We start from the raw sequence: 12,258 nt of genomic DNA, 5'->3' as shown, positions 1-12,258 counted from the left end.
TATGTAATACAATAGGCCTATGTACGAGTATTTGAAAATGTTTATATAATTTCACACTTTCACGATGTTAAACGTAATTAGTGCTAGATTTTTGGGTCTTTGTACCTTTTCATAAATGCAGAAACATCAATCCTTTCCGAACTTTGTATCGGTTCGATAATTACGGAAGTTAGAGAAAGAAAGATTTATTTGTCAGATCTGTCGTTTATAAGCCTATGTTATTTTTCAGAATTCTATTTATAAGTTTATGTTAAAAATGTGCATATAAAATAAGCTTCTAAATAGATAAAAAGTGCATAAAATAAAATTGAATTTGTGTAACAAAGTTTGAATAATTATAATATTATATTATATTACAAGTCCAATTTCGCACGTGGAATTGCGAAATGTAAATCTCCTGATTTTATATTTTATTCACACCGTTTTCGAACCTATCAATTCCACACGTTTTCAGCTTTAACACCTGCTTTTATAGATCATGTACATTAGTAATATTTCTTTCTTAACCCTTAAATTGGTAATGTATCCTATAGGATACAACAGATTTTAATAGGCTGTATGCTATAATTTTAATAAAACAATAGAAAAAAATTAGTAGGAAAATTAAAATTTCACAATACTATATAATGTTGCACAACATATAAAATATGGACATTGCGATAGTTGTTTTCTTTACAATCCGACACGGTTTAATAAACTAATGTGACAAATATTTTGCCAATTTAAGGGTTAATCTTAATTTGTCGAAAAATTTCAAACTGTATTGTTTTAACCTAAAACAGAATTTGTCTAATACCAATATTTATTTATTTTATTTATATGCGCATTTCTTTTCGCGGGTTGATATGAAACTGATGCCTCGTCTTTTTTTTCTTCCAACCTGGCGACTCATAATATTGCGAATTTCATTTTGTGACCACAAGGTCTTTAGACTCACCATATGGAATGACAATGCAATACGCCACATGGAAGTGAAACAGTAGCTGTTCAAAAGGGTGGATGTTACCGACACCGTATAAAAAAGATTGTTCTTTAATTCCTCAGTGTGGAGAAAACTAGTTCGAGTGAGATCGATATTCGTTCAAGAAATGTGTATTGTGACAGCACTGTAGACATCAGTACAGTTAGACGCTGGGTGAGGCACTTAAAGAGTGGAGAATTCAACATCGTGGACTGACCTTGAGGTGGCCGGTCAGCAACGACAGTGACAGAATGCAAAAGGGGTCGAATTGGCGCACTCATCAAAGAACACCGTCGTATCACAACACGTGAACTGTAAGCTGCAGTAAGAATCAAGAAATTAGCCTTGATAGTTCTCATTAATAAAATTGGTGACACAAAGGTTTGCTCCCGGTGCGAAACCTGGATCCACCATTATGAATTGAAACAAAGTGTTCTTGCAGATTTCGGGAATCGCAATAAAGATTCTTACCTGGTTGGAATACAGTGTCTCGTTCATAGATGGCGCAGGTGCGTAGAAAATGACAGCGACTTCGTAGAAAAATAATAGGATATTTATTAAATATACAGGGATACTTTATTTAAATGCCACAAGGAAAGCAATAAATTTTCTAAGAAAAGAACAGGAGCCAAAACTTTTGTACAGATGTAATATATGTTTATTTATTTACTTATTTATTTACTTACTATGTTATTTATTTATTATTTATTTATTTATTTATTTTATTTATTAATTTATTATTTTATTTATTAATTTATTTATTTAATTTATTTATTAATTTATTTAATTTATTTATTTATTTACTTATTTCATTTAATTATTTATTTATTTATTTTATTTTATTATTTAATTTAATTATTTAATTATTTAATTTTATTTATTTGTTTTCTTTATTAATTAATTAATGTTATTTATTAATTTATTTTATTTATTAATTTATTTTATTTGTTTAATTAATTAATTAATTAATTAATTAATTAATTAATTAATTAATTATTTTTGTTTAATTATTTGTTTGTTTAATTATTTGTTTATTTAATTACTTCATTATTTAATTACTTACTTATTTTATTACTTTTTATTACTTACTTATTTTATTACTTACTTATTTTATTACTTCATTATTTAATTACTTCATTATTTAATTAATTCATTATTTAATTACTTATTTATTTATTTATTTATTTATTTATTTATTTATTTATTTATTTATTTATTTATTGTGATCTCTTATATTAAATGGTGGTGTTTTGTGTAGCAAGACGATATAGCATAAATATAGTACATTTCGTGTTCCAAGAGATTCAGTTAATAATAGGAGAATTCATTTGTGCAATCATGTTGCTCTAGTAGATGTAGACGACCAGCTTCAAAACAAAATAATTATCAAGCATTGAGGAATGATCCGGTCGTATTGCATGTATTGAGAAACAAACTTGTATGATTGTTTTTATAGTCTTAAAATATGAAGGCTTGGTGCCTACTATTCCGATATAGGGCCAGTGGGCAACAAGGCGAACATAAAATGTTTGGATTGTTATTTCCATTTTGTTTCAATCTCAGTTGCCGAGAGGAGTACCAATATTTTCTTCCTACTTTACTGCAAGTTATGTGTGTCCGATACGAAAAATGTCTTTTAGGTATGAATGTTGTCTTCTTATCTACCAGCGATATTATTTCTGGAGTGCTGGTTCGTGTATTATGGCTGTTATTATTTATTAGGATTAATACTTTCATAATTTTGTTTATGTTAACTAATAAATTAAAAAAAAAACAATAATTAAGACTTTGTCACAAAAAAAGTTTACCAACAATGTCAAAGCACTAATAGCTAATGTATATAACATTCTTCATTAAGTTCTAAGAAATAGTTTCTAATAAAATGGTACAAGAGGAAAAATAAAGTTGAGAAATTTTCTCTGCAGTGCTTAATAAAATTATTGACAAGTAAAAGAATACAATTCTAGTTGCTTATTGTAGGTATCGAAGAACTCAGCAGGGTCTGTTTTTTTGACTGAAGAAAACTTTGTTTGTCTATCTGTCATAGTTTTGGAGAATACTCAGTTACTTTTGGGGCAAGGTAAAGCATAAGGAACAGGTGTCAGTCTCTGCCAAGTGTCTTTGGACCGTATTTTCTAAAAAAATTGGCTACATTTTCATGCTCAATGTAGGAATAAATGTTATTATTTGACATTATAGCTGTGGTTTGTTTACGGCGATCGTCGGGCGCACATCGCTGGCGATTGTCGCCTGGAGTTGCTGGCAGTTAAAGTGAATGTGCACGGTTTCTTTACAGCGATGATCGCCAACGCAGATCGTTGGTCGCGACACAGATCGCTGGAGGTTGCTTCTCAAGCAAATTCAGGACGCACATCGCCGCATACATGTTCAATAATCGATATTTAGAGAAGGCCATGTAGAAATATTGAATCGAGTTATGGCAGCAAAACATCAAGAATTTTTTAGTCTGTAGCAGTTATAAATAAGAGACACTTTTATTGTCGACTGTTTTGTAAGGAAATTAAAGTTAGAAGTTGCTGAAAAATGTAGGCTTATTAAGTGAGATTCAATCAAGGGAATTAAGAAAGAATGAACTCTATTCTATCGCCTTTAAACAATGTTTGTTCATGACTAGTTACGTCTCTTTAAAGTACTTTGCACTGCACTTTTTAAACATTTATACATATCAAAACAATAATTTCAATACTAATTCATGAAGTAAATATCAGTTAGAAAAATTATTAATGTTTACATTATGAAATAAACTTTGATCAAAATGTGGAATTTTTGCGAGTCCCGAAAAAAAATTAAGAGGACATCGGACATTGGGCCAAAAAGGGGACTGTCCCGTTACAGCTTCTTCCCTTTATAATAGGCTTGCTGAATATACTGTAGATATTGGCGTCTTCTAGAATAAATGTTATCTTCAAAATATTGGATTTATTCCTATTCACTGTTCTGTAAAGTCCTTGACCTATGTCTACTATTTTACATGACTATCTGTAATGATGAAAAGGATGAAACAAAACAAATGAGAACTGACAGCGATGTACGCTGTTAGAGAAACCACTTCCTGACGATCATCGCGAGCGTTTATAATCGCCGGCGATATGCGTCCGTCGATGTTGGCCGCAAACACCTTAGCTTATAATATTATATGCTGAATATTTCGTAATAAACCTTAACTTTCCTACTCTCTTTTACATCTTTAATTACATTATTTTCCTTCATACCACATGATGTCGAAAAGGAAAAATTAAACTTTTTTGTGTTACGAGACAATCAACATCCGTTTGATCGTTTCGGAAATCAACTTTTTTTTTTCATAGTGAATTTTTTAAACCTAAGTTTTTTCTATCCTTCGTTTGCTGTCAATGTGTAGTGAGTTTTATTATTATTATTATTATTATTATTATTATTATTATTATTATTATTATTATTATTATTATTATTATTATTATTATTATTATTATTATTACTTATTCTTTTTCAACACCTAACTCTCTTTTAATACTATACCATACATTAGTGAGATCGAAACTCGAATATGCATCTGTAGTTTGGAACTCTATTACTACTTCTGATTCGGCAAAACTGGAAAATATTCCAAGGAAATTTATTTCATTATGTTCGTACAGATTCCTGCCTACTAACTCTGGGTATAACTATGATCGAAAATGCGAGCACTTTAAAAGTCGAAGCCTGTATGCCAGACGTCATGATCTCGATTACTTATTCTTATGTAAGGTCCTTTAAGGTTACATTAATAGTCAATCTTTCTTAAACAGTGTCAGCCTTCGTATTCCTATGAAGGACATGAGACATCACAAACTCTTCTATATCAGAAATTTTAAATCTTTCTCGCCTATCTCCAGATGTATTAAACATGCTAATTTACATGTAGGTGATTTCGATCCATTCAATGTATAAAAGTATTAGAATATGGCAATGCCTTTGCTAATATTACTTGCATAATCCTTATACACAAATTGGTAGTAAAAATCAACTCCTTTCCCTAATATTTTATAGTATTAATTCTTGTAAATAATTATTGTAATCTATGTTCTTTATTTTGTTGTTAACTCAAGTATTTAATTTGTACCATAGTTGTTCATTTTAATGTATTAATTGTATCACTGCGCTGGACTTTTATTGGCCAATGGCTGTTGTCGAGCACATAAATATCAATAAATAAATAATAAATTATTATTATTAGTAGTAGTATTACTGTTGTTATTGTTTCTACTACTACTACTACTACTACTATTACTACTACTACTATTGATATTGCTGCTATTGGGAGATGATAAAAGAAGAGTGATTGGTAGGAACAGGATATGAAGGAAGAGTATAAGTCACTAAACTGTTGAACAAAATATAACATTTATTCACACTGTGTAACGTGTACAAAAACTGAACTGTGATATATGCGTGCACATAATATGAAACACGATTGTTGCATGCTTGAGATTACGAATAATGTCTCTAATGATAATGACAATGAGGATGACAATACTGATGAAGATGAACGAGGTGGTGGCCCTCAATGGGGATCCTAAAATGATCCGTAGCCTCCAAAATCCCCGTGACCGGATTCAAAGCTCAAGCCCTCGAAACCTTCGAAGCTCTCCTGATGGTGTCCCTCGTGCTTCTTGATGTACACTGGAACCTTCTTCTCGATGTAGACTGGGTGAGGAACAGGGACGGGCTTGGGGACATGCACGGGGTAAGGCTTGGGAACGTGGATTGGTACTTTCACAGGGACAGGGACCTTGACCGGCACCTTGACGGGATAAGGTACTCTCTTCTCAACGGGATAAGGCACCTTCTTCTCCACATATACGGGGTATGGCTTTGGTACTTCTACAGGGTATGGTTTCTCCACCTTGACCTCGACAGGGACCTTGACGGGATAGGGAATTTTCTTGATGACTTCGACTGGGTAGGGCTGTGGCACAGGTACTTTGATCTCCTTTGTGATGACGATGGTCTTGACGTGCTCGTGCTGCTCTTCGATCTGGTGGTGACCTCCGCCGAAGCCTTCGTAGCCGCCATAGCCCAACTCCTCCAGGCCTCTCTTCTCGTGTTTGGTCTCTTTCTTCTCCTCGGCCAGCACCACGCCGAGAACCAAGAGGGTCAACACCTGAAAACCAGAAATATCATATTTATTTCCGAATTTATATGAAAGATTATGTAAGCCTACTGTTAGTCTAAGGCCCAATTGTATAAAACTCCCTGACTAGAGATCAACTTTGATCGAAGATCGAAAAGTAAACCGAGTTCAGACACTTCTTCTATTGTATAAAACTTTTCTGCGATCAAATTACCTTGGTTCAAATGCAATCTAAGTTCACGTGAAAAGGATTTGGCAACATCGCATAAACAGGTGAAATACGTGATGCGCGGACCATGTTATACAGGTTTGTTCAGTGTTGCCAATCTAGCGATTTTAACTCTTTTTCAACAAAAATTTCTTTTAACTTTTATATTGCTTAAATAGGGATTTAGTGACCTTTTAGCACCCCAATAGCGATAAAATTTAATCTTTCTTTGTTGATAATGAGAAATCTAGCGACTTTACAACTACTTTTTGGCGACTTTCCGTATTACACTCTGTTGGAGACACTGGTTTTTTTTTTTTTCAATGTAAATAATGGCGGACAATAAGAAGAAGGTTGACTATTCTCCAAGTTGTTATCATGTTGTGGTGTTTGATACTGCTGAACATAATAAAGCTTTATAAAACGACAATTTTCGTTTAGTAATACAGTTAATTCAACATTTATGAATGTACCTATCATATCCATTAATATGGTTGTTATAAACATAATATAATTATAGGTTATGTTATTTGATACTGCTGAACACGATAGAGCCTTATAAAATATAAGAATGTTTGTGTATTAAGGCAAGAAATTGAAAGAAATATATATAAATGTACCTAACATATCTATTAATATTAATAATAATGGATATTTTATTTGCACAATCTGTCACTCGTTATATTTCAAACAGAAAAGAAATAACTGAACTTGGATCATCTAACTTAATCGGAGAAATTTCTTCAGTCAAAGTTGACTTTAGTTTGAGACAAATTAATCTCAGATTAGACTTTATACAACACAAAATTCCAAGTTCAGCTGAAACAAGGATCAATTTAACCTCTGATCTAAGATTAAATGGTTTATACAATGGTTTTTGCACTCAGAAATATTGTGTATCGCGCTTGGAACAAGTGATGGTGATAATATATTCAAGTAGAGGTGGGATAAAAAATAAAAGTTCACTTCAAACAGTTTCAAATTCAGACTACAATACTTTAAAATGTAACATTTTCAGAAAATATGCATATCGAGGAGTGATGATTCAAATCTAATCAAGGCCTGTTTTTTTTAAATTAGCAACCAACGCGAAATGTGACGTAGATGCACCAAGGAAAGTTTCATCATAATGTAACTGATTTATGACAGTAAATTTGCCGCGAATTTTCAGTCTCATTTCTGTGTTAAAAACGAAAAAAATGATATTTTCAAAAGTATGTTAAAGAAATACAGTATGTTATATTTTAAGATATTAGGTGCAGAACAAATGGAGACAAATATTATTTGGGGATTTTCTTACGGCCGATTTCATCAACATGTTACTAATCCATAACTAAGTAGGCCTAATTGTAATTTAACTTAAATACGGAAGTTAATTGATATTTAATTCGTTTGCATTTCACCAAACTAATGTGCATTTAAAATAAACACAATTAATTTAATTTTCAATTAAGTCTTTTTTTACTTCGTTATTTAACGGCGCTGTATCAACTACAAGGTTATTTAGAGTCGATGGGATTGATGATAGCGAGATGATATTTGGCGAGATGAGGCCTAGGTTTCGTCATAGATTACCTGACATTTGCCTTACGGTTGGAGAAAACCTCGGAAAAACCAAACCAGGTAATCAGCCCAAGCGGGAATCGAACCAGCGCCCGAGCGCAACTCCGGATCGGCAGGTAAGTGCCTTAACCGACCGAGCTACGCCGGTGGCTTCCAATTAAGTCATCACCGCATTCAAAATCGTAGTAAAATAGTAATTTCGAATGCCATGTGTTTTGTTAATGTAAGCATTGACCTTTACAGTGAGTTGTATTACGACAATAAAATATCGTCACAAATAGATATAACTTCAAAATATATTAAAATCATCCAAACAAAAAGACGGATGAATAGACTTAGAAAGAAAAGAAAAATGATTGAAAATAAGCAGAAACGGATTTCAATGTGAGGAAACCAATGTCTTCAGTAATTGGAGTTGCCGTACTTTAGGAAACCAGAAGATTGATTAAACGTTTCTTCAATAAATGTATCATTTAAATGTTATGAAGTACTTAACTATCAGTTACAAATTCTAAATTACCTTCTGTATTATTAAAATTTTACAATGCTTAATGTCCTCGCCTTATTGTCGTTAATGCCGGATTAATTATTAAAATGACCAAATGTTAACCAATTAACTTAAATTTAATTTAATAAAAGCTTAAAGTCCAATTTGTATTGGTGAAAATGCTTTGTCCGTTTACGTGTAATTAAAAAAACTTTAAATAACAATTAAAGTTAAATAAGTTTGGTGAAATCTGCCCTTAGTACCCTTAATGGCTACAAGACCATTGATGACTGAGTTTTTGTATAAAGCAGAATTAGATTAAGTAAAAATAAAGCTGAATTACAAATAGTGAAATTCTTCTTCTTCTTCTTCTTCTTCTTCTTCTTCTTCTTCTTCTTATTATTATTATTATTATTATTATTGTCATTATTATTATTAATATTATATTTATTTCGCCATAAATGTTGCAAATACTATGTCGTGTATAAGATTATTTTTCATTGAGATTGTGTATGAATGACATTACATGGTGCAATAAAAAAAACGACATTTTCACGAAATTATTGTCAGAATCGTAATTATCATATCTTAACCACTTTTGACCGAACATTTTAAAGATTTTCAACAAAAAACCTGGGCCTACCTATGTCTTTGGTTCCGAATGCCACCTACCTGCGCGAGACGTAATCTCGGGGTAAAGAGCGTGGTTTGTTTTGGGGCGTGGATTCAAGTGACACTTGGCCCGCAGGAATTCTTTTACTTGCCAGTAAATCTGCTGTCATGAGCCTGTCGCATTTAAGCACACTTGGCCGGGATTGAACCCGCAACCTCGAGCACAGAAGGCCAGCGCTATACCGACTGCGCTACCGATGCCAATTCAATAAAGTATGCATATTGATCTTCAATCTTTGTTGGATCTTAAGAATTTCCTCTACTTTTGTTTACTTACAATCTTGTAAATCGTGGTTGTTTTCAGAATAATGATATCAGAATTTTTTATCATCATCAACGAAACAGTTTTAACAAAAATATCGCACATAAAGTTTTACCATTCTAGCGCTTATCTTGCTCTATGTATGTAGTCTATAATTACTCTCAGAAACGATTATCGATAACTGAGCAATTTTCTTTTCGTTCCAGATTGACTCCAAACATTGTTCTAAAATAATTGAAGCGCACTTTACTTTAAATATCCTGTTACGTTTCCTTAAAATAATAACTCAGATATTTAATTACCGAAACACAAATTCGGAGACGAGATTTTCGACGTGTTTCGTGGACAGAACAACGATCGCTCGCAGTACGTGTTCTCCTTACAGATTGTTGCATAGAGTAAAAATGATATTGTAGAGTTTCACTAGACTTAATGCACTACTAGGTTAAATTTAATTTGAAAAAAAAATCGTTAAAAGATCTAAACTTATGTATCCATGGTATTCATAGTTCACTTTTTTTATTCCAGAATGATTCAAAATATTAATTTAAAATTGAAGTGTTCTTTACACAAAGGTAAATCTACTAGAAGATTGAGAGTCGTGGAGGACTTCAGAGCACTGTGCCTTTATCTTTGTTTATTATAGCAATTCAAAAGCTGAACTTGTGGTTGTCTCTGTTTGGAAATGTTTGCGTTAAACGTAAACCAGTTCTCTGCAAATCAGCGACATACAGAGTCTTTCTGATGAAGAAATTCACCTTCCTCTAATTTCATTTGTTGTTTACTATCACCTCCAAAGACATCGACGAAAACTCTCACGTGCTTGACCAGTCTGTCACCTTGAACTTCATTCTTCAGGTGTAACTATAATTAAAAATGCATTATTCTCTTCGATAAGATAACCGATGCAGACGTTGTTGATTGGCATAGTTAATTTTTATATAGGCCTATCTAATCGGCAAATATTGCCTAAAGTCTGCTTATTAAATAATAAGGTTTAGCGCTATTCATATATGTAATGGACCTATCGTTCTAGGTGCCTTAATGTATTTCCCTTCCGAAGAAAACTACATCGAGAACATAATTAATTGACTTGTGTAGGTTGACTTGGTTGTGAAACTTGGACTCCACTCTGAGAGAGGAACATAGGTTAAGGGTGTTTGAGAATAAGGTGCTTAGGAAAATATTTGGGGCTAATAGGGATGAAGTTACAGGAGAATGGAGGAAGTTACACAATGCAGAACTGCACGCATTGTATTCTTCACCTGACATAATTAGGAACATTAAATCCAGACGTTTGAGATGGGCAGGGGATGTAGCACGTATGGGCGAATCCAGAAATGCATATAGAGTGTTAGTTGGGAGACCGGAGGGAAAAAGACCTTTAGGGAGGCCGAGACGTAGATGGGAGGATAATATTAAAATGGATTTGAGGGAGGTGAGATATGATGATAGAGACTGGATTAATCTTGCTCAGGATAGGGACCGATGGCGGGCTTATGTGAGGGCGGCAATGAACCTTCGGGTTCCTTAAAAGCCACTTGTAAGTAAGGACCTTAACCACCGAACTTCGGATTTAATAGGAACAACTGTATCGCCTGGGCTCTTAAAAACCACGCAGTGATGCCTGTGTGAGTGTGTTGCGGCACGCAAAAGTCAGATCTGTTCTTATTTAGGAGACTGGATTTTAATAGCCACGCGCATGACTGTTGCGCAGCGTCTGTGCGTAATACTCGCTGCGTAAAAATGCATCTACACGGTTCAGTTTTCCATACGTTTACGCATTCAATCTGGGGATAACATTGAAATACTCAAGTTGCAAACGAACGTTCAATTAATATGCATGCAGATTTTGTGTCTTCTACACGGTGCGCCGTGTGTATATATATATATATATATATATATATATATATATATATATATATATATATATATATATATAGTTGAACACTCCATAGGCACTCGTACTTGCCGTCATTTTCAGCTTAAAATGTCCAACATCACCAAACAAATGAATTTTCAGTTTATTGGGGGCCGCCTAAAACAATCAGCTGCTTGCTACATGCTACTGTTGAACGATTTTTTTTATTTTAGTAGGTTATTTTACGACGCTTTATCAACAGCTTAGGTCATTTAGCGTCTGAATGAGATGAAGGTAATATTGCCAGTGAAATGAGTCTGGGGTCCAACACCGAAAGTTACCCAGCATTTGCTCGTATTGGGTTGAGGAAAAACCTTGGAAAAAACCTCAACCAGGTAACTTTTCCCGACCTGGAATCGAACTCGGGCCACCTGGTTTCGCGGCTAGACGTGCTAACCGTTACTCCACAGGTGTGGACCTGTTGAACGAAATACACACAAGATACACACCGGCGATGAGTAGCTTTCAATTGCCGTATACGCTCTCATTTTTAGTGAAAAAAAAAAAGCTTGCACAATTGAATGCGTTTCGTTCACTCTTGCATGCATTGCTTAAATGCTTAAAGTTGAAAGAAAAGTTTAACCGTGTAGATGCACCTTAATGTTTCCTTTTTTTTAAGTCCTCCGTGATTCGACATAATATGCAATGCTTCCAAAAACAGATAGGGCCTAGAAATATCTGATATCAGACGCGCATGGAAGCCTGGTATTACATGAGAACTAGAAATACTACTTTATAGTGCATATACTTCCTACCCCCTAGTAATGATACACCTATATTCTTTATAACAGGATAGAGTTTTTGTACAGTATTGTTTATATTATAGGCCTATAGTATTTGTCGTTGTATCGTGAGTTTCGAAGAAAGGCTTGAAGGGAAATTATTAATAGATTGTGTGTAGTTTCCTGTTATTTATGACGTTAACAAGAATTCGTATAAGGAGAAGATTGCCTGGGAAAATGCCTGGAAATGCATTCTACTGACTATATTTGCAGAACCCTCAATCTTACAATAATCATTACAGTAATCTTAAATCATTATCATCCTCCTTTTCAAGCAACAGCCAACAAG

At 33.5% G+C, this 12,258-nt stretch overlaps 1 protein-coding gene across 1 annotated transcript in view; it reads right to left on the bottom strand.

The window, feature by feature from the left end:
• Positions 1–12,258, bottom strand: part of LOC138698918 (uncharacterized) — a 72,780-nt gene that overhangs the window by 45,727 nt on the left and 14,795 nt on the right. The window contains exon 2 of the mRNA XM_069825114.1: positions 5,521–6,104. Within this exon, the coding sequence (XP_069681215.1) occupies positions 5,521–6,104 (584 nt within the window). The remainder of the gene's footprint in view (positions 1–5,520; positions 6,105–12,258) is intronic.

The sequence above is a fragment of the Periplaneta americana genome, chromosome 4 (genome assembly GCF_040183065.1).
Source record: "Periplaneta americana isolate PAMFEO1 chromosome 4, P.americana_PAMFEO1_priV1, whole genome shotgun sequence".
NCBI lineage: Eukaryota > Metazoa > Arthropoda > Insecta > Blattodea > Blattidae > Periplaneta > Periplaneta americana.
The sequence above is the reverse complement of the archived record's forward strand: the minus strand, read 5'-3'. Positions and strand labels throughout refer to the sequence as shown.